Source organism: Sarcophilus harrisii, chromosome 5, assembly GCF_902635505.1.
Source record: "Sarcophilus harrisii chromosome 5, mSarHar1.11, whole genome shotgun sequence".
Lineage (NCBI taxonomy): Eukaryota > Metazoa > Chordata > Mammalia > Dasyuromorphia > Dasyuridae > Sarcophilus > Sarcophilus harrisii.
The window spans coordinates 28827258-28849726 of NC_045430.1; the positions used below are offsets into that span (position 1 = coordinate 28827258).

General features: G+C 34.5%; 1 protein-coding gene across 4 annotated transcripts in view; it reads right to left on the bottom strand.

The window, feature by feature from the left end:
* Positions 1 to 22469, bottom strand: part of NEDD1 (NEDD1 gamma-tubulin ring complex targeting factor) — a 63669-nt gene that overhangs the window by 17480 nt on the left and 23720 nt on the right. For all 4 annotated transcript variants that reach the window (XM_031940415.1, XM_031940414.1, XM_012550572.3 and 1 more), the window contains exons 6-9: positions 11077 to 11306; positions 9371 to 9572; positions 8755 to 8941; positions 4735 to 4869 (exon numbers count right to left, since the gene is read on the bottom strand). In XM_031940415.1, the coding sequence (XP_031796275.1) occupies positions 4735 to 4869; positions 8755 to 8941; positions 9371 to 9572; positions 11077 to 11306 (754 nt within the window). The remainder of the gene's footprint in view (positions 1 to 4734; positions 4870 to 8754; positions 8942 to 9370; positions 9573 to 11076; positions 11307 to 22469) is intronic.

Genomic DNA, 22469 nt, shown 5'->3' on the forward strand with positions numbered 1-22469 from the left:
CAACACACAGCTGCTAGTGACCTTTCTTAGTGTGGCCCTGACTGTATTCACCCTCCTCTATAATCAAATATAATTCTACCTAGTCTTTCAAACCCTTACAATCTGGTCCCACCACACCCCTCTTTGGGCAGTCAATGATCCAGTCACACTGAATTCCTTGTCTTTCCTCATACTTCATACTTCTACAATGGCTGGCTCATGTCCTAAATGCACTCCCTCATCTCCTCAAAGAATCTTTTTGTTCCTTCAAGATGTAGTTCAACCAATAGGTCTTGACCTGGAATAAATGAATTTATGTATTAAAAAATATTTTGATAACTATTTCAATATAATTTATTTCCCTTGTAATCTTATTTATTTTCTGTTCTACATTTTAAAACAATTTTCTGAGAAGAGTTCCACAGGCTAGACCATGAGCTAAAAGAGACTGAGTCCCTTTTCTATATGAAGTCTTTCCTGAGCCCTTAAACTGCTCCTCCCTCTCTCTCTAAACTACCTTCTCTTTATATATTTATCCTGTATATGCATATACTGTCTTCCCCTTAATAAAATATAAGGTCCCTGAAGTACAGATATTTTGATTCTTTTGTATTTCTATCCCTTGTGCCCACAGTACTGGGTACATACTAGGTACTATATAATAGCATATGGTAAGCACAGTGATTGGCACATAGTAAATGCTATATCAATGATACACAGTGGTAAAAATGCTGGTAAAATATGTGCTATATAAATGGAATATTGTATGCATGGTGTCTGCAGAAAGTAGGCACAGTAACTAGCACAGGTAGGTAATATAAAAATGCGTCTTTCTTCCCTTCAATGCAAGCTGACTGACAAGTGATCACTCCTTTGCCCTGCTTTCACAGGTTCTCACAGCTTGTGCATTTGTGTGCATGTCATTTACATCAACAGGTCTCAACATCATCTGTAATTGAGGATTTCTTTCAGAATTTTGGTAGTATCTATAAGTCAGCGGTAGGAAACGTATGGTCCATAGGCTGTATAAGGCCCACAAAATCATTTGCTAAGGCAACCACAGGTACAACAAGCTTCCATTGCTTGGGTTATGTCAGTTGATAATTTTGTATGGCCCGTAAATGATGTTATAAATATCCAAATGGCCTTGACAGAAAAAAAGGTTTTCCCTTTCCCCCCCATGCTCCCCACTTTAAATGAAGAGAGATGGGATGGTTCTTGGCTCAAGGGAATAACAAAATTGAGGAAAGGCACTTTCAAGAATGACTTTTTATGTATTCCAGAAATCAACAAACTAGAAAAATAGGAAATTAAAAACAGAAAAAAATCAAAAATAAATTTCTCCCCACAAAATTAAAATGTGAACAATTTCTTAAAGATTTTTAAGTAAGTTGCAAATTATGTGTGTGTTCTCTACTACCTAATATCATAATCTCTTACAAGTCAAACATTGTGTAAATCCAGGTGTAATTAGATCACTGGTCAGTACACTATATGGCCTCAAAAAATAATACTGCAAGTCAAATTTTACCCTGTCAAGAATTACAAATCAGAAGAACTAGCTCAATTTTGTTACAAAACACTTAACAGCTGACATTAGCTTCTAGGCTAATATTTACAATCTTGTATTGGATATATAATCTGTCCATTTGTACCTCAATTTCTACATCTACTTTATCTATTAAGATACTGCCTTATCTAATGCACCTAAAGTAAAATTTAAAACCACAGAGCTGGAAGGAGCCTTACAAATCACATAATCCAGCCTATTTCCTAAGTAATAAATTACTTCTATAACATCACTGACTTGAGTAATTCCAGTGATGAGCATTTCCTGAAGTGGATCACAAAATCTGCCTCTCCATAAGCTTTTATTTACTGGTGCTAGTTCTTCCCTTTATAGCCAAGTAGATTAAGATGCAACCTTCTTTTATGTGAAAATATTTTAAATTTTGAAAGGCAAAAGAAATCATGTCCCATATCCAACCCTGCAAAGGTTTTCTTCTCTAAAATATCCTTTTAGCTGGTTCTTCAAAACAATGTCATATGAATCAACATATTATCATAAAAACTCTGAGAGTAGCAGAAGCACCCAGACCATTATTATGGGTTATAGTACAAAGCCGTCACCTAGGGAAGCCCCTCCTAAAGACAGAGCCAGCCACTTCAACCAATTGCCAAATATATGTCACTCACATTAGCAGACAGGTCAGGATACTGAAAGCAAAGAGAAACACTAAGGGAGAGCATGTGCCAGGAAGCTTCAATTCCCCTCACTACAACCAACCTTACTGACAATCATTTTCCTTCATACCAAGAGCCTCAGGAACACCAATGCCCCTCCAAATCATGAGAGCTACTAGCCTATCCTCTATAGCCATCATTGTAGGAAGAAATTGTTGTAGAAAAAGAGTTCACTTTACTTGTCAACACCAAAAACTACTACTGACCCACTGCCATTAATAAGCAGATTAACATATTACTGAAAGCAGCATCACTACTCCCAATCCCACCCATTCCCCTCTGCCACCAGACCTCAAAGCCACCAAATGAGGAAGTCACTCTGGAGAAGAGGCTGGCCACCCTCACCAAATGACAACCAACTGCAACACACGGTGCAGACATGGCAGCCTAGATGAAGCAGCAAGGCACCCTGAGGCAGAGACTACTATTACTCCTAAAACTACCACCCTACCACCTTGACCAGCATTCTCTTCTTAGACTCTCATGAAGAAAACCTGGAACCCTGAATCCAAGAGTTTGGAAACAGCAATGCTTCCAGTTCAGTGCCCACTCATGACCCAGAGAAGGAATCCCTGTGCAAAGGCAGCTGGGAACTGCTCCTGTAGGGGCTCCAGCCACAGCTGCTAAAGACCAATGAGAGAAATTCAAGTTGCCAAAACCCTAGGCATGGTCAGAATATTTAACATCAGAAAGTGAGATGATTTTCTCAGTGAAAAGAACTTTAAAGAAGAGGTATGGCCGTCTCTTTGGAGCTATACTCTAAAGACTATGAGGCCTTCATATCTGACCTGTTCCTGAAACCTTCTTGAGAGCTGGGATCCTCTATTCTATTTAAATCCCCAATGCTTTGCTTGAACAGTACTTTGCATACTACAAATGATTAATAAAATGTTACATGCACTTATTCTTCATAGCTACCTTCTTCTGGACAACACACTCTAAGATGTGGTATCTAAAACTAAACAAAGTATTCCCAAAGAGGTCTAGTAAGGACAGGACAGAAAAAGGACTGTTATCTCCTTCATTCTACTTCTAGAGTTCTGTTAATGGAGCCAAGAAATTTCACTAATTTTTACTTTATGGTTGAGGGTTGCAGAAGACTTGGGTTCCTCAGGGCAAATCAACTGTGCACCTCATAAGATACAAATGCTATAATATGTGCAAGAAGCCTTGGAAAAGTTAATGCACTTTAGAAATACTAGCTATGATTATGATTCAACCATATTAAGCTTGTAATTCACTATACCCCAAAGATCTTTTTGATAATAATTGCTGTATGGGTAGGGCAGCTAAGTGGCACAATGGAGAGAACACAGGGCTTGGAAAAATCTGAGCTCAAATCGAGACTCAGACACTTACTAGCTGTGTGATCTAAGCCCATTTACCTCAATTTCCTCATCTGTAAAATGAGCTGGATAATGAAATGACAATCACTCCAGTATCTTTGCCAAGATAACCCCAAATGGGGTCACACAAAGAGTCAGACATGACTGTAAAATTGAACAATAATGACAACAATAACCTGTAAAGATAGATTTTCCTCCAAACTACAACTTGTATGGTCTTCTAAAGCCATATGAGGGACTTTATATTTATTTCCAGGTTGCATTTTATTAGATTTGGCAGATCATGCACCCTCATCCAGATATTTTGTAATTTAATAAGGTTATTTTTTTCAATCTTACTGTTCTGAGAATCAAATGACAACATATGTGAAGTAGTTAAACAAATATATACCTGAGTATCACCTATGTTTATATCACTTCACCATTTACGAAACATTCATAAAAACTCTTTTGGAGAGTTGTAAAAAGGGATCAAACATCATTAACAGTGTTTTACAAACAAGGAAATAGAATTAGAAGTGATCTTGACAGATAGTATGAAACAGTGACTTGGCTAGCTATAAGAACTGGGAAGAAAGCCTCACTCTGACTTTTATCATGTGACCCTAGTAAAGTTCTTTCATTTCTCTGAGCTAGTTTTCCTTCTCTGGAAGGTGGAGATGATCCTTGAATTATTCCTGAAACCAAAATAAGGAAAGGACTCTAGTCAAGTGAGCCATTGTGGTTTGATCTTCTTGCCTCTTAGTACAAGACAATCAGGGCTCTGCTACTTGTGACTTCTGTGATCTGGATCAAATCACCTCCCTTGTCTTGATCAGTTTCCTCCTCTGTAAAATGAAGGAGTTGATCTAGATGACCTCTGAGACTCCTCCGGTCCTAGACCTATAATTCCAGGACTATGTCAGTAACTGTATAAAAATATTCTATTAATATTTTGTTCCAACAAATATAACATACCAAGAAGAAAATCTTTTAAGGAACTCAAAATTGTGTGAAAAAATAATTCCAAATGTTTCTTTACCTCAATCCCTATATCAATCAGTCTTTTGCCATGTTCCAAAGATGTGAAGAAGGAATAATCAAAGTTGCAGTGCAACTTCATCTACTAAAGTTTTCTGATTACAATTAATAAAAAAGACCTCCAAAATGTGAACAAAAGACTTACCATCTCTCACAGGTGAGAAAAGGTCCCCTAAACTACTTCTCCCTCCAGAATCATCAAAGCTGGAGAGATCTGAATTCTTCCCATATTCTGAGTCTCTAGATGGAACAACATCTGGATTTGTGCTGCGAGGCAAGCCTTAAGAAAAAAAGATAATATAAAATCAAGTTTTCCATTATGTGGAATTAGAAGCTAGATCTGAGTTCAAAAAGTGACCAATTTTACCTGTGTTCTGGCAATGTGGCATTTAGAAATGGCATGGTTTCACCAAGAACAACACAAACATTAGTACAAGGAAGCACAGAGAGTAAGGTCCCATTTCTCCAGCATCTTTTGAGTTCTATAAAGTTGAGATTTTAAGAGAGTGGAAGCTTACTCTTTCAAGGACCATGATACTGTTTATCCTAACCATTTCTGATTAAAATCCTGGCCAGAAAATATAATTTCCTTCTCTTGTTTGGAATATTGGGTGCTATTTAACCTTTCCTTGAAAATCTGTCATCACATTATTATTCTGGACAGGAAACACAGATAATTTGGATATATAGCCACAAATGGGTTCTGAAGGGAGCTTAGGGCCCGCCCCCACTATCGTAGAAGAAAGACTAATTTAAGGCAGGTGCTCAGGTACCTGTTTTGGACTCTTAGTGCCCCTGTCTGCTTTTTTCTATTTTAAAAAACTTTCCTATTTTATGTATCTGTAACTATGTTCCAGAAAGTCAAAGTTGCTAAATGACTTAGTTAATAGTAGTGGTTGACTCTAGGAAAGGAAGAGGCTTTAGTACATTCTTAGAGGAGAAATACAGAAGATGCTGAAGAATGATCACAGTTGCTCTCATGCTCCCAAATCCTGTTGGTAGATCACTTGTTTCTTAATATTATCTGATAAGAAACTATGGAACCCAATTATTTACAAAATTAGTGCCAGCCAGAGACCTCCAGGAGAACCAGGAATCAAAAGCCATGATCCACAAGTTTGGCCAAAATAAGATGCCTTAAATAGGAGTATATCAACAACCTGTCAAGTTTCAGCAATCTGGTTTTTCTAAAACTATTAGTGACCAAACTTCCAACAAACATTTTTGCAAAAAAGTCCATTTCTAGATGTAAGACAAAAATCTGTGCAACGAGCTAACTGTCATAGTCGTCATAACTGTTGCAGATACAAACCACATAGATTCCAGAATAAAAGGAGACAGCTCTTTAGAAAAGGTACCTTTTTAAAGAAGTTTAAAAGATGTTAGAGAAAAGTTTGAACCACCCAAACCAAAGGAAGAATTTCCAGTAGGCATTTAATAAAATCTATCTTTTTTTTTTTTCACTAACAAAAACTGTTGTTTATCCTTTAGTATAAAAACATTTTTTGTAAAAATATCTAAGATTGTAAGGTGTTTGCACATAGATACAATATCTTATTGCTGAGTAAAATTTAAAAAAAAAATTGTGGAGAAGGGGGAGCAGGTAGAAAAACCTCAAAAAATATTAAACTGATATAAGTTTCTGTTATTCATCAAAAAGCATCAAAGAAATACAGACTCTCCAAATTAGGACAGAATTTTGAAGCATGAATTCCCCAAACATTAATCTCATCCAAAAATGGTAATTTGGTTTCTGTTTAAATACCTACAGTAATAAGGAACTTACTACCTGCAAACAGCAACTGTCACATGGAAATATTTCTTTACTTAGCCAAAATCTATCTACTTTTGGCCCAGTAACCTCAGTTTTTCTTCCCTCAAGAGTCAAGCAGTATAAATGTGATCTTTCTTTACACAACCATCATTCAAATATATGAAGATACCTTTAAGGTTTTCTCTCTCTCCTGAAGGATTCTCTTTTCTAGGATAAACATCCCAAGTACCCAATTGTTTGTTTTCATGACAGGGAGTGATCCTGCCAAGTATCATTAATAGCAAAAGAATACCCATGCTAAGTAACAGTAATGATAATAATAAAAACAACAGTAGTTGTTATAGCAGCAGCATTTTCCCACTTCAAGGTATGTCACTCAATTTAGATGTTACTTCATTTAATCCAAATTTCTATCATGAAGCCTACTAAGGGACCTTCATGAATACACAAAGGATTCTTATAAATCTCAAGAACTATGCATAATTTCAAGATTTACCACTTAACCTTTTTAAAGTTTACTCAAAACACAGTAATAACAATGGTTTAAACAATAAATATTTTTTTAAAAAGTTACATGTAAATTTACTCTTAGTATAATGAATTTGTTTAAATGGCCTATGGTCTCTCTGTTTCTTCACACAAGCTCTAAGATTATTCACATGACAAAAATTATTAATTAACATGATGAGAAATGTTCTGTGAAACACTTGTCCTCTCATTTAGAATGTTATAGTTTGCCCCTGTTTAAAAATAAAAAATCTTCTGGAAAGAAGTAACTAATGGAACTTGGCTCTGAAAAGTCCAGAGCCAAAACAAATGAATAATTAGACTGTACTTTTTTTACTTCCTCAGGAGTGTTGTCATTATTAAACAATTTTTTAAAAAGTACTAATTCAACAGCACTAATTTATAATTCTTAAAAATAACTATAATACATAAATTAATTTCAAATCCTAGCAAAAATCATTTAATACTATATTGGGGGGAAAAACACAATTTTTTCTTAAGTGAGCTGAAATGGTATTTCATTGGATTTTTTAATGATTAGTAATTTCCCCTGTAACAATCAGGATTTATGGGGATAATATAGACATCCAGAGCCAAAATAAAATGACTATTTAGTCATTTCTAAAAGTACCCATCACCTCAAACAATGAGAAACAAGGGCTGATCATGTGAGAGCAAAAATGTGGTGAATGGGTTGAGTACTCCACTATCACCCCACAATGTCAAAGGTAAAGTCCATATACATGGGACAGAGCCCCCAGACATATTTACAGGAAGGAATGAACAAAGTTCTCAATATAAGATGAGATTCTCCTTATAGGAAGGAATGCTTAAAAGGGATGAGATCACAGATTTACATATTTTAGAGACTGAATACCTATTAATATCCAAGTCAACAAATATACCATCTATTTTTACAATCATAAAGGAAAGCATATTCACAAACTATGCAACCCATGAAAGAAAATATCTTTGCTAAGTCTCTTATACTTTAAAATTAAAATAGACACATACAAATACTTCTTTACCAGAAAGTAATTACTATTCTGGAAATGGCCTTGAGCACTGAAGGCATCAATAAATACCTGTTGAATAAGTGAAAAATGGCACCTCCATATGCTCATTTCCATACCAGCATACATTTAGAGTTTTTTATTTTTCTTTTACTTAGCTCTTGGTAGTTGCTGATGTGATATATTTCTTAGTAGATACTAAAAAGGCTTCCTTCCTTTCAATAATTTAAGAATGCTGTACCACTGTACTCTATTATAGGCAAAAGCAAACGAAATAATTGGTCAATGCAGAATGAAGCAAAGTAATATCATGGAAAAAAAAAAGTTTATCCCAAAGATCTACCTCTATGTAGTTAAAAATATATATATATATATATATATATATATATATATATATATATATATATATGTCAGTGATTTTCATTTTAGTTTAAAATGCAGCTTTTCTTTCTTAGCCTTTGGAAATGACAATCAGAAATAAACTATAAAATAAAGAATGACTTACTTAACTTGGGAAGATTAAATCCATGTTGGGGGAGTATGTTCCACCTTATCTCAATCTCATAAATCTGAAGGCTCTTTGGTCATGCTACTCTATATAATGTTGTAAAAGCCTAAGCACCAAGAATTTCTGTAACCAGCATCATTCTGTCAGTTTGTAGGTCGCCATTTTACTGTGTACACTATTTTTATTTTTAACATCTTTTATAAAAAAATTTTTTTTTAATTTTACTTAAAATGAATATAAAAAGAAAAATAAATTTAAACAAAAATGAAATAAAATAAAATAGTTCACAGTTTCAGGGAAAATTCTGGCTATATAAATCAAATGAAAAATACTCAAAATATTAAAATACTAAAAGAGATTTACCTGATTTGTCTGGAACAGCCACTGATCCTTTCCCTTCAACTGAGGTCATGAGCTGAGATAAAACAGCAGTACCTGATAGAGAAGTTGGTTCTCTGACAATTCCAGAATTTTGGACTGGTGTGCTGCTCACTTTACCCGTTCTTTTGTTCAATGTAGATTTATTTGAAGAGCCTTTATTTAAACCTGACTAAAATATAAGATGGAATAAGTGTTAAAGTTTTGATTACTAATACTCCAAACTGGGCAGTAACAAGCCACAAATGTCCTGAGCTTTTTATTTTTCTTTTTTGCTAGAGAGGTCAGAGTTCTCCCATATCAATTTCAGCATTTTTAAAGGCATCTGTACATTTTTTTTTTATTTGCAAAGTATTTTTAAAATAGAGATTTAATAAGGAAGAGAGAATATCTGAGAAGTGAATGTACAAATGAAGACAGGCATCTTAAAGATAATATTTATCACACAGATATTAAAAAAACAAGATCATCATTTAAAATTTAATACAAAATAACATTATTCAAAGCATGTTTAAAGTCTTGAACATTAAGATCAATCTTTCAAGATTACTGCCATGATTTTATTTAGCAAAAGCTAAAATGATAAAAGGGAATTTCTCACCTTAGGAAGGACAGAAGAGCACTGAAATGTTATACACTGCACAGATGTTTTGTGAGCATGGACGGTCTTTACTGGAGAATTCAACATCCTTAAGTCATATTGATATATTTTCCCACGGGAAGATCCAATTGCCAACGTCGCTCCATCAGGCATGAAGTCTACTGCAGTTAATGGAGCCTCAGCCACTAAAGTTCTCAGTTGTCTTCATAAAGAAAAGAAGACATAGGTCTGTCTACATATAAGCATATGCTAATACAGCCTTTAAATATCTCCTATATCCAGAATGTCATAAGAATTTAACTCTGCAAATACAATAGTCTAAACAAAGCAGCATTTCAGAATTAAGCCTAAAATATCTTCAATATGTAGTCTACGTACTTACTTATAAAGGACATTTTTTATCCTATTTTCCTGTTAACTTTTATCCGTGTTTCCAAAAAGCATGTTCCTCACATCACTGCCCAAGTTTTTGTTGGGTTGGTATGTTAAACTAGTAGCAGAAGGAACCACCTAAACCCCACTGGCACATATGTCACCCACTTTCCCATTTGTTCTCTGCTCCCTCACAATTCCTTTGGTCCCTGGGTTGAAGATTTTTAAGCATGATCCTTTCTCCACGCTCCCATTATTGCTCTACCTATACATCCACAGCAAAGAGAGCTAGGATGCTTTCTTAACAAGAGAGCTTTTTTTTTCCCTAGCTCTTCTTAGCTGCTCATCTCTTAGATTTGAAAGCAACTGAGAGGAGAACAGAAACAATTTTCCCCAAAGTTAAGAAGTTACATAGTATTTGGACTGAAGCAACAACCTATAACAAGTGATGCTTCTAACCTAAGGCTAGGCCAAATAGGAAGGAAGGAAGAAAGAGTCTGAAATGACAAAAGACTTATTCTAACAAACCCCATTATTTAACCAGATTACATTAATATGAATACTGAGGAACTAAACTGAGTAAAAAAAGGACATTATAATTTATGGAGTCCCATCAAATTTGAGTAGTCAAGGACTTCAGTAAAGAAGTCCTTACAGTAAAGTAAGATGGGTTATAATAATGAATATTCAGAAAGCTATAAAAGTAATAGAAATGAACAACTTAATACTGGGGCAAGAGGTTCAGCTGGGACATTCTCTCCCATTACTTAACAACATTTTCTTTTTCCACATGAATCGCACAGTTAGGGGCTCTAGTCATTCTATAACACCCTGGTAGCTATATTTATGAAAGACCAAAATTAGGTCACATTAGAACTCAGACAAGATGGTACAGAATAGAGAATTTGCCAGATACGGTTACTATTCTAACACCAACATTTTTGGTAATTAATTTTTCCTAGTGTATTAAAACAAAATAAACCCTGTTTTAAATTTCACATCCTCTGTTGCTTTATTGTGAAGGCCATCCAATTTTTGAGATAAAAATTAAGTTCATATGCTTAAAATAAGAAATAATTATATTTCGGAGAATTTCTTTTTAAACACTGTATCATCGTAATAAAAATGCTATTCCTGGAAAAACTTTCTAGTTCTTGGAATATCTTGTGTAAAAAAAGAAAAGAAAAATACTATCTTGTTTCAAACCATCTGCTTAACATCTCTGGTGCTGCTAAAAAAATTTTCTAGATGTCGTATAAACCACGAATGTACAATCTAATTAATATGGAGTAATATTTACTCATTACTAAATTTAAGAAAGGTGAACCACTTACATCTTACTTGCCGTGTCATAGAGAATGATTCTTTTATCCAGGCCTATGGTTACAAGCAGCATGTCATTGACGGGAGAAAAAGATATTCCTGAGGCTGGAGCTTTGTGGCTACATTCAAAGTTATGGTATGGACTTTGACTATTTACATCCCAGAGAGTTACTACTCCATTATCAGACACACTGCCCAGGAGAGATTTCTTAAACAGGGAGTACTTCAACTGACGAATGGACTATTAAAAACAAAGCAGAAAACATTTAAAGCATTTTATGAATGCAGATAAATATACACATGTACATACACAGATATTGATTAGTAACAGGCAGACACTGGGTACCCATGAGGTGGTACCTTACAGGCAGTATTCTAATTTCTACAACAGGAACTTCCAAGTATTCCCAGTAAGTAGCATATTTAATGGTTAAGTTCTAGCCTCTGCCCTCAAGAAGCTCTTAAGCTAATGGGAGAAAAGAGGAGAGGAATACTTTGCCACTAATCACATACAATGGAAGGTACTAACTGCTATAAAAGAGATATACAAGAAGTATGATAAGAATATATAAAACCACAGAATCTTAGAGTTGGAAAAGGACTCTGAAATCACTTAATATAACCACTCTGGGATTCCCACTGCATGGTACATCACATTCAAATGCACGGCTCTCCACTACACGGCCCCACTTTGCCTCTGTAACCTCTCCTCGGGGTTACTCTCCTCATGAACTCTATACCCTATCCCTTCTCAATTGAGGGCCTTTTGGGATCCTTGTCATCGAAAAATATTTCCTCTAGTTCTTTAACTGTTAACATCCTACCCATTCTTTAAATCCAAATACAATGATGTCTTTTTTTTTCTCAATAGTATTTTATTTTTTCAAATACATATAAACATAATTTTCATTTTTGTAAAACTTTATGTTCCAAATTTTTCTTTTTTCCTCATCTCCCTCCTCGCTAAGAGAGCAAGCAATCTGATATAGGTTAAACATGTACTATCCTTTTAAACATATTTCCATATTTGGATGACATCTTTCAATAACTCAAATTGTAAGGCAGGGAGCTCCTCTACAAAGTTTTCCTTTTCCTCAGATCAATAATGACCACTCTCCCCGCAGAGTTCAGAAAGCATGTTCTTCAAATTTTACTGTGGAACAAGACAGGGAAACAGTATGGGATAAAAGCACACAGAGAACTATATTTGGAATCAGAAAGACTTGGGTTCAAATTCTTCTGTTATCACTTATTAGAGCCTTGTGATCAAGGGCAAATCATTCCATTTCTTTAAGCCTCAAGAGTTCTTACCTGCTGTAAGATGAGGATACTCATACTGTGTCTACTTTATTACAGCTGATCATTCCACCTAAGCTCCTGAATTTCACTCACTCACTGCTGTCCTGTGCCATGGGTCCTGTCCTTTTAATAGAGACCGAACAAAATCATCAAGGCTCTGCTTGAATATCTCCTGAAATGGAGATCTCATTATCAAACAAGTTATGTGATGCCATTTTTAATGCAGAGTGTGAGGTAGTGAACTCAAAGTCTGCCTGCCTCTAACTTCTGCCCTATTTGTACCTTTGGAGGCCAGACCAAAAAAAACTCTCAAATGAGTGAATGTCATGATTGCCATTCTCACCCTGCCCCAGCCTCTCCTCTTTTCCACAACAAAGCTCTTTGGATCCTTCTGCGGGCCCTCACCAGCCTGGACAAGCTCCTGCTTAACCAGCTCTTGTACAAAAGGTAACAGCTGGAACTGAAGCCAGTTCCCCAGATGGTCCAACCAGTATGTTGGCAGGCACAACTCAGATACAACCTCAGGCATCTGCCTTTATGGATGCTGTGATGTCACTGTTACTCATAAGGGACTTGCAGTTTTAAAAAGGAAAAAAAAGGGTGGGTCTTTGGAGCTGCTGCTCTCTAGCCACATGAGTCCTTCTACTGTACAACGGCTTTTTCCTTCATCTTGAGTGCATCATTTTAATAGCACTACTAAACTAAAGCCACTCATTAGGTATAAAGCATTATTAAAGCCTGCTGAGATCTTTTCAGATTCTAATCTCATCATCCACCACAATCATCAAGTCCTCCCAGCTTCCCAACACCCACAAATAAATTAAACATGTCCTCCAAAGAAACAGAACAAAATCTAGGACCTAGGACCTAAGACAGCACCCAACTGTGAGAGGCAAACTGCCCCTGGTGGCAAGGGTACATTCTCAAAGTCAGGAGAAACTAGGGTCAAAAACCCATCTCTGGCCTTGGGTCACTCAATAAACTTCACTAAGTCTCAGTTTCTTTCTCTGTAAAAACAAGAATCCTAATACTTGCTGCAATTACTTCACATGGCTTTAACAAGGTTTAACTAGGATAAATATATGTCAAAGACTTTGCAAATACTTAAATGTCAGATAAATGTCAGCTCTTATCACTCCAGATTTTATCAAAGATATCTAAATTTTACTACCCTCTAGACTATATATCTCTATCTTGTCCACAAGGATATCATAAGAATAAATGTTTTTAAAAAATTTATTTCTTAACCACTTATTAGTGTCTATTTTTAATAGACTTTAATAATAAAGCAAAACACTGCTAAACATTGGAAGAAACAGAAAGAGAAATGAAATACAGTCCCTGTACTCATGGAGGCTAAAAACCTCATAGTAACACGTGAAATTTATGCCAACTCCCTGATGAATGATGGCTCAGTGTAATCACCCAATTCCTTTTCAGCGCTAACAAACCAGCTCTTTAATAATCCTCTAAGAATTTTGCCAGCTTCCTAGCCTATGGAGCTAATCCCTTTTCTGACAATTTAGGGAACTTAAAAAGTTCCATGGCAGCGTTCCTCTTCTTCATAATTCTCCACAGGTTGTCAATTGAGGCTCAATAATCATGTTGGCAAGTTTTAGTCCACCGGGATAGAATTACCTGGGTCAACTGAACTGACTGCTCTGACCAAGAGGTCCTCTTAACTCATTTGTGTCTGGTTTCAGCTGCCTCTTATCCATTTTTGCTCTATCCTTTTAAAATCTAAAGATCATTTTTCTTGATATAGAAAACAGAAACAAGGCAAGAGTTCAATAGTTTGACTTTCCCTTTCATTCACTAAAATGTTCACACATACTCCAGTGAACAATCAAGATGCAACTCCTTATCCCCTTTTTAAAAAATCTTCCTCTTTCAGGCCTCTATAATATAGGTAAGGAAATACTATTGGTTATTCTGAGATATATGAAAGGTTTAGACCCAATGGGACTTAACCTTCTTAATGCCTATTTACTAATCATGCCCCCTGCCTACCTGACCTAGCTTCCAAAATTAGACTTGTCTTTTTAAAACTTGAGTACAGATAATTTATTGCACAAGCCCCAGAGGTTATACATTGACCTTTCCCCTTCATTAGGATCATATATAATCATACTGTAAACATACTGCTGTATTCAAGTTCTCTTTCACAGTGTTTTTCTTTTAGTCTCCAGCTATGAGATTACACCCAAACTATTTTTCAAAATTTTGAAATCTCTTTTCTAAATTCTAAAGCACAGGCAACAAGATTCACTCAACAATTATGAGATATATACTAAATATGCACTCACATTTGCAAAAATCTTTGTAGTCCAAATGTCCAATTCCACTGAATGATCTTTCTTTTTTGTTTTGTTTTTTCCTATCATAAATGATACACCCTCTATTTACCAAAGTTCCTGTCATTCCTACAATTCCAACCACCACCTCCCTATTTGATTAGAATTAAATCCAGGAGTAATTTTGTTCCTTGGTTCTTCTATTTTTCAAAAGCTGAATGAATTACCGAGAGAAGCAGTTTTCTACTACGTCTGGTCTTTGGGCTATATTGTCTAGATTTACTATTATACAATATTGCTTCCTATTATACTTGGAGAAAAAGAGTCTAATACATCCTTCTGAAGACTTGATAAGATAGGTACTGTGACTTTTAATGAGGCTATTTAATAAGATAAGTTTCATATATTTAAAGAGTAACCCATAGAGTATTTCAACTATTTCTCATGTTTGTTTTCAAAAGGTACCAGAATTAACTGATTTCAGTTTTACTTTTACTTTCTCTCTTCCCTTTTCTCCCAGCCAGAGATATAAACATGATCTAAACTAACTAAAAAGTAGATACCAAAGAGAGACAGACAGGAGAAAGAGGACAAAACAAATGGACCCATCAAAATGAGATCAGATTTGTCTTAACAGATGTGAAAACACCATGTTAAAGAAACGTTACATTATTAATAGCCTAATAACATAGTCCTAAAGAAAATTTTCATAATTATAAATATAATTCCAGATATCAACCATCAGATAAATATGAATTCCCTCATTCTTGTTCCATGTAGCACCACCAGTCACAATGTTTTCAAGTAGAAATGAACTGAGATTCATGTTACCAAACTCCTCACCCCATTTCCCTATTTGTTCTGGTTCCTAGGTACTCTTAGGTGGAGAGAAGACTACAACGAATTAATTTCAGTGACAAGAATATCTGATTCAGGGTAAGAAAGCCTAAGTAACTTGCTATCCATGAAACCCTAAGTAAATCATTTAACCACCACTAGCCATACTACACTCAAAAAAAAAAAAAAAAAAAGTACAGAGAGAAGACTAGATTAATTCAGGAATCTTAATCTTTTAATATATATTGATAATAAAATTCTAATCTATAGTTGATCCCTATTATAATCTTACATAATTTGTTAAGCATTTAAAACTATTACTCCAAAAGGAGATTATAGGCTTTACCAGATTGCAAAATGGGTCCATAAAACAAAAAAGGGTTAAGAAACCCCTGACTAGATAATTCCCAGCACCTAAGTCCTATGATTCTTTGATTCTAAGGACAGACAATGGTAGGAGAATAAGCTTCTTAGGCAAAACTATGTCTTTCACCTTCTTTTTAAGCATAGCCTGAAAATTTTTCTCTGATTTACCTGAATCAGCACTGATCCCTCCTCTCAGGTACAATTCTTTATCATCTAAGGATTCAGTTTATGTCACATTCATATGATTTTCAAATCATTTTCTGATTTGGTTTTTGGTGTTGGTGGGTATGTATATTATTTCACTAACCAATCTAGATCTTTTTGGGAAAGAAATCCTGATTTTATCATTATTGTCTCCCTCTGTCCCTCCTTTAGTGTGCTCTGCATACTAAAATCACTAACACATCACTAACAATCAAAATAACTTGAGTTAGAAAACCCATACAAATTCTTTTTCAAAAGGGCTAAAAAAGCTTGTCACCAGGCAGCATTATCACATCACCATATGCTCCTTTTACCTCTTAGACAAATCAATACTCTGGCCACAGAGGAAATGCAAAAGGCTGTTCTCAGTGAAATGAAGGCTGAAAGGACAATGCTTGTGGCATACCAAACTATTAACTGTATAATAACATTTCACTGAAAACAATTCAAAAAGAAAGTAAGACAACTAAATAAATGGGATTTCATATAAATGTAATGGAACTCCAGACAAGGACAAATAGATGCACACTTTGTGCAACTACACTTACAGTTCTATTAAATACACATGGATGAGAACATTAGGAAAATTCTTGCGGAAACCATTGCTCTAAATATAAAATCTTTTGCCAAATAAAAATGGGGAATGTTCTTAGGAAGCAAGCCTTAAAAAAAAAAAAAAAAAAAAAAAAAAAAAAAATTAAGCAAATTGGAGCCAAAGTGGTTTAAAACATTATATGTGTAATTAACAATTATACCCATTTAAGTCAGTCTATTACAGTATAAGCATATGTCCTAATAATCACCTAAATTGTATTTTCAAATGTCAAAAATTCTTTCAAAAAAATGAAATATAATTTGCAAAGAGTTTTCTATATATAGCAACATCTTAAAAATCTTAATGATACTTAAAAATGATCATACTAAAACTGTTACATTTAAAATCTATTTTGAATATAAAGCATCAAATATAATAAAATGTTTAATTTCCAAACTCCATTTCAAGAAATAGATCTCGGGGTTGACTAATCACTAATTTGTATGCCCAACTAGTTACAGGCAATTGAAATCCAAGTTGTCAACCATGGCATTTTTGCAAACACTGCAAGACTTTTTCCTTTAGAAACATATTTATAATCTATAGAAAGCTCAATACATTTAGAATACCTCAAGTTAAGATACTTGAAAGTAAATTTCTTAATATATGCAAATCTATTTCCAACAGAAAATTGAGTTTCTTTGATATTACTCCATAGTATTGCCAATTTCACTAAAAAAAAAAAAACAAAAACAAAAAAAAAAAAAACTAATTTCCTAATTTTTACAGGCTTCAGATTCTTAGTTTTTTAAAAGAGTCCATGGAATCAGTAATATAGACTACATTAATGTACTTGTTGAATATACCCTTCTAAGCAAAAGTAATCAACATAAAAAAAGAGCAATAAATTAGCCAAGTGTTTTTCAATTCTTAAAAGTGTTTTTCTTAATAGAAAGAAACTGAATTGGTCTTCATGGCTGCATACGAAATCTTATTTTTAAGAAATGAGTGCTGTTATTATAGTTCCCTGTCTCCCCCAACCCCCTACTCTGAAGCTGGGTACTGACAGCAGCCCAGTGACGCCATATGGCTCTGAATCATGGAACACAAGGTCCTGAATAATTAACATGACAAATAACTCAAAAGGTAATGGGAAAGACAGATGGTGGATATAACTGCTTACAGTCAGCAGGCTGTAGCACGCTACCAACAATGCCTTGCATGAAGGAAATGACATAAAAGGCATTATGGAGGAGGACACATATAACTGGGAAAGGAGATGAGCTGGTTGTGTTAGCAGGAAAGAGTCAACAGAGAAGTCTGTGGGGTGCCCTGGAACCTGAGAACAAGAAGGTAACTTTCAATGTGTCCAACAGTTTCCCTAGGGAAGGAATCACACAAGATGAGAGAGGGATTACAATCCATATCAGTGATAGAAGCACTTTTACCAATTAAATTATTAATCTGTCAAAATATGGGGGATATAAACTTCCATCTCACTTCTGGGGAGGGGGAAAGTTCCCCTCAGAAATAATGCTCCCCTAAAGAAGGGAAGAAACTGAAGCCATGAAGACATAAATCTATAGGCATAATCTGCCTATGACTTCTCATTTGGGAGTGAGACAAATGCCTCCTCACCTACATGTTAGGAAATAACACTAGACTCAGTTACATTTTCTGGGTAATATCAGTTAGTTTGAAGAATAGCCCTGAGGGTGGGGGAGGAGGAGAGAAAATAGAACTAAGAAATTATTTAAGTACATATAAATAGGAAGGAAAAGTCAAAAGTCTGAAAGTCAAAGTTTAAGTCCAGTCAGTTCTCTATAAAGCAGATTATATGGTTATAGAAGTCAATTTTTATATTCACTGAATATTAAGAAAAAAAATTTAAATGTTTTAAAATTTATTGGGAAAACAAAAATAGCTTAAGAGCAACTTTAACTGATTGATATCATTATTTTAATAAATCTGATATACCTAAAAAATGCTAATGCTGCCCTGCAGCACAACCTTTCAGACTTCTCATGTGTATAACTGTCAAAGATCACACAGCCCCAGTAGTTTGGCCAAATAGAAGTGATGGAAGAGAAATCTCTTGAGCTCTGACTTATTTCTGACCTTAGGCAAGAAACAAGCTCTCAGCATTATAATTTCCTCATCTACAACCTAAGGAGGATAGGAACTGGGTTCTAACAGTTCCATGGTAAAGAAAAGGGAAGTCAATGACCTTACAGATGTCTAAAAATTTTAAGGGCAATAGTCATTCAGTTATTTAAAAATGTGAAGGCGCTCATGTGGCTTTCTTTTTGTAAAATACCCAATTTAAAAATACTTTAAGAGGAGCTGGTATATGAGAGAAACGAGATTATTAATAACCAATGATTTGGGCAAGTCCAGATTTACCTCCTTTTTCTAAAGTCCTCACTTCAAAATTCAGTCTAAGAAGGTTGAATTAACTTTCTCCTCAAAGTAAAGCCCAGGAACATTACAAAAAGAATCTTAAGGAGGGGAAACCCATTGTGCTCCATACAGATTTCTGGGGAGGAGTTGGGGCAAATACTTTGAATAGATTGCCAAGGCTGTGCAAGTTAGAAGTAAAGGACATAATCAGAGCTCATTACAAGTTCAGCCTTTTATTGTAATAATATTCATTCTCTCTTATTACTTGTTAACCAATCAGAGTGGATTGCCACGCTCTGCAATATCCTTTTTTCAAAGCTAGGAGCCCTCCACCATGGAGTTCTTTGGCATGTGAGAATGCCACTGAACTCTTTTATCAAAGAGCTGACATTATTAATAAAATTACTAATTACCCAGAAATTATATGTCTCAAACTTTGTAAAAGTCACATGTGTAAGACTTTGGAAAGGGTGGAAGGGTAAGTAACTACTTTATTCTTATATTTTTCCCACAATTAGTAAGGTAAGACAGCAAGGAAAAAAAAATCTGAATCCTTGGCAGCTAAGAATTACAAGGCATACAGGTGTTATAAGCCTTTGATTTGCTATCTACTACATTTGCCTCTGTGCCCTTGAATTAAGAGTAGATGTGAGTCAAAAAGAAGTGAATGAAACCACTCCAAAAGGCAAAAGACTGGAAAAGGTATTTTTTTCAAATTCTTAGGGTACATGTTAAAAAGTCCTACTCATATCAACAATACCTGGCAAATATTTTGGCCTTACAAGTAATTCAACTCCTCTTTGGGTGACATTTCTTTCCTCATTGTTCATCAAAAACAAAGTCAGTCCCAATTATGCATAGGAGAAAGGATGACAGCTTACTTTCTTGGTACTCTGCTAGATTTGTAAACTCATCTATTTCTTTTTGTATTATTTGTATCCAAGTCTATATAGATCTCCCTCTAGGTCAAGAGTTCTAAACTTTTTGTATGTCAGAGACCCCTCTGACAATCTATTGAAACAGATCTCTTTAGAAAATAATGTGGGTTTTTTTTTTAATCCACAAAATGAAACACAAGATCACAAAGGACATTAATTATTGTAAAATACAGTTATCAAAATATTGGGGGAAAAAACCTAAGTTCAAGGACTCCAAATTAAGAATCCCAGCCTAGTCTTTTAAAATTTCCTAAGTACCAATCCTGAATTTAGGAAGACCCTCATTCTACAAAAATAACATAAACTAAAAAATGACTTATAAAAATTTATTCTGAACACTAAATTTAAATTCTTCTCATATACTTGACAACTGTCTTTTTCTTTGCTTCATTTCTAATACATACAAATGAACAAACATCAAAAGAAAAGGAAAAGCCCTCAACGATAGAGAAACCAAATAATTAATTCTCAAGTACTCAAAAGCTAACTAATATGATTTCCAATTATGAATTTAAATCATAATTTGTCCTATTTTGACAAAGAACCATTTGATATATCTTAAGTAAGGGCAAGACAGGCTCTAAATAAACAGGCAATACATTTTTTATAAGAAAAAAGTTTTGATATCTATAATAAAAGTGAGGAACAGTTAGTATAGCATTTCTCATATGAAAGACATTAAATCTATTAAATGCTATGGGTAAGTACAGGTTTCTCATGTCCACATCCACTATTTACATGATAATACTGCAAATGGCACACTGGGGTAATAGCAATTAAATGCATACCCCTCACATGAGTCATATACACAAAAGCCACTTATAGATTATTATTCACTAAATGGCTTTTGAAGAATTAAATGGCCACTGAGATCATTCTTTATATTGAGAAAATCCAAAGGCAATGTTAGAGAGCTAAAAGAAATAAGACAGTATTGAAAGCTGACAACTTTCAGACAGCATTTAAAAGCAATTCCAAATCACTTCTAAGTTTTAGAAGTTTCTCAGAAAAATTTTATTAAATGCTTACAGAGACTCGGGTTTTCCATTAATCAATTTATACTTAAATTAGGGAGTATAATAAAATGTATAAGTAAGCCTAAAATTACAAGGAATAGCATTTAGAAAAAAACTGTTACACGTGAGAACAAATTATACATACATCTACGTATGTACATATGAAAGTATCTAATACCTACACATAGATATGTACACATTTATATTTAAACAGTCAATGTAAACTTACAGAAAAAGAACAGTAAAGAAGAAGAAAAAGAAATCAAAAATATTCAAGATATGGCCTTGCAAGAAATACATATTTTAGGATTATTTTTTTTTTCCTTCTTAAGAATCTTAGCTTCATTTTCTCACCATGTCAGTAACAAAATGAGAAGATCACATGTCTTGATGCCCACCTCCCCACACAGGACCAACTAGAGAACAAACAAAAAAGTTACAGGATAAGGGAGCATGAATGCACTACAATTTGTCGGTGGGAATAGATCACTGAACTATCAGAGTAATGAAGATAAGAAACACCAATAAAACAAAACTATAGATAAATGTGTGTTTATATTTATTTTTTAAGAATTGGGCTAATTTCTTTTGTATACATATGTCCACATTTATCATGCTGCACAAGAAAAATCAGATCAAAAAGGAAAGAAAATGAGAAAAAAAAAAACAAGCAAACAATAATAAAAAATTTTAAAAAGGTGAAAATACCATGTTGTGATCCACATTTGTTCCCATGGTCCTCTTTTTTGGGTGCAGATAGCTGTCTCTATCACGAGTCTATTGGAATTGGCCTGAATCATCTCATTATTGAAAAGTGCCATGTCCATCAGAGTTGATCATCATCACATAATCATGTTGTTGCTGTGTACAGTGTTCTCTTGGTTCTATTCACTTCACTTAGCATCAGTTCATGTAAGTCTCTCTAAGCCTTTCTGAAATCATTCTACTGATTATTTCTTATAGAACAATATTTCATCACATTCATATACCATAACTTATTCAGCCAGTCCCCAACTGATGGGCATTCAATTCACTCACTTTCTAGTTCCTTGCCATTACAAAAAGGGTTAATACAAACATTTTTGCACATGTGGCTCCTTTTCTCTATTTAATGATCTCTGTGGGATATAGATCCAGGAGAGACCCTGCTGGATCAAAGGGCATACAAAGTTTGATAGTCCTTTGGGCAGAGTTCTGTATTTGAGCTAATATTTAATACACATATAATAATTAGGCTAGAAACCTAACCCAAATTCCAAGAGAAGTTTTCCAATATCATTTCCTAGTCTGTTTTAAAGGAAAATAACCAAACAATATACAGATGATCATAAAATATATAACAGAAAATGTTGATTACAAAAAAGTGAAAAGCTTTTGTATCCATAAAATAAATGAAGTTAAAAGAATTAGAAGGGAAACAGCTAGGGAAGAAAACTTTTGACAACAAATTTCTCAGGGAAAGGTTTAATATCTTATATAAGGAACTCCCATAAATATCTAAAAATCAGTAAATAA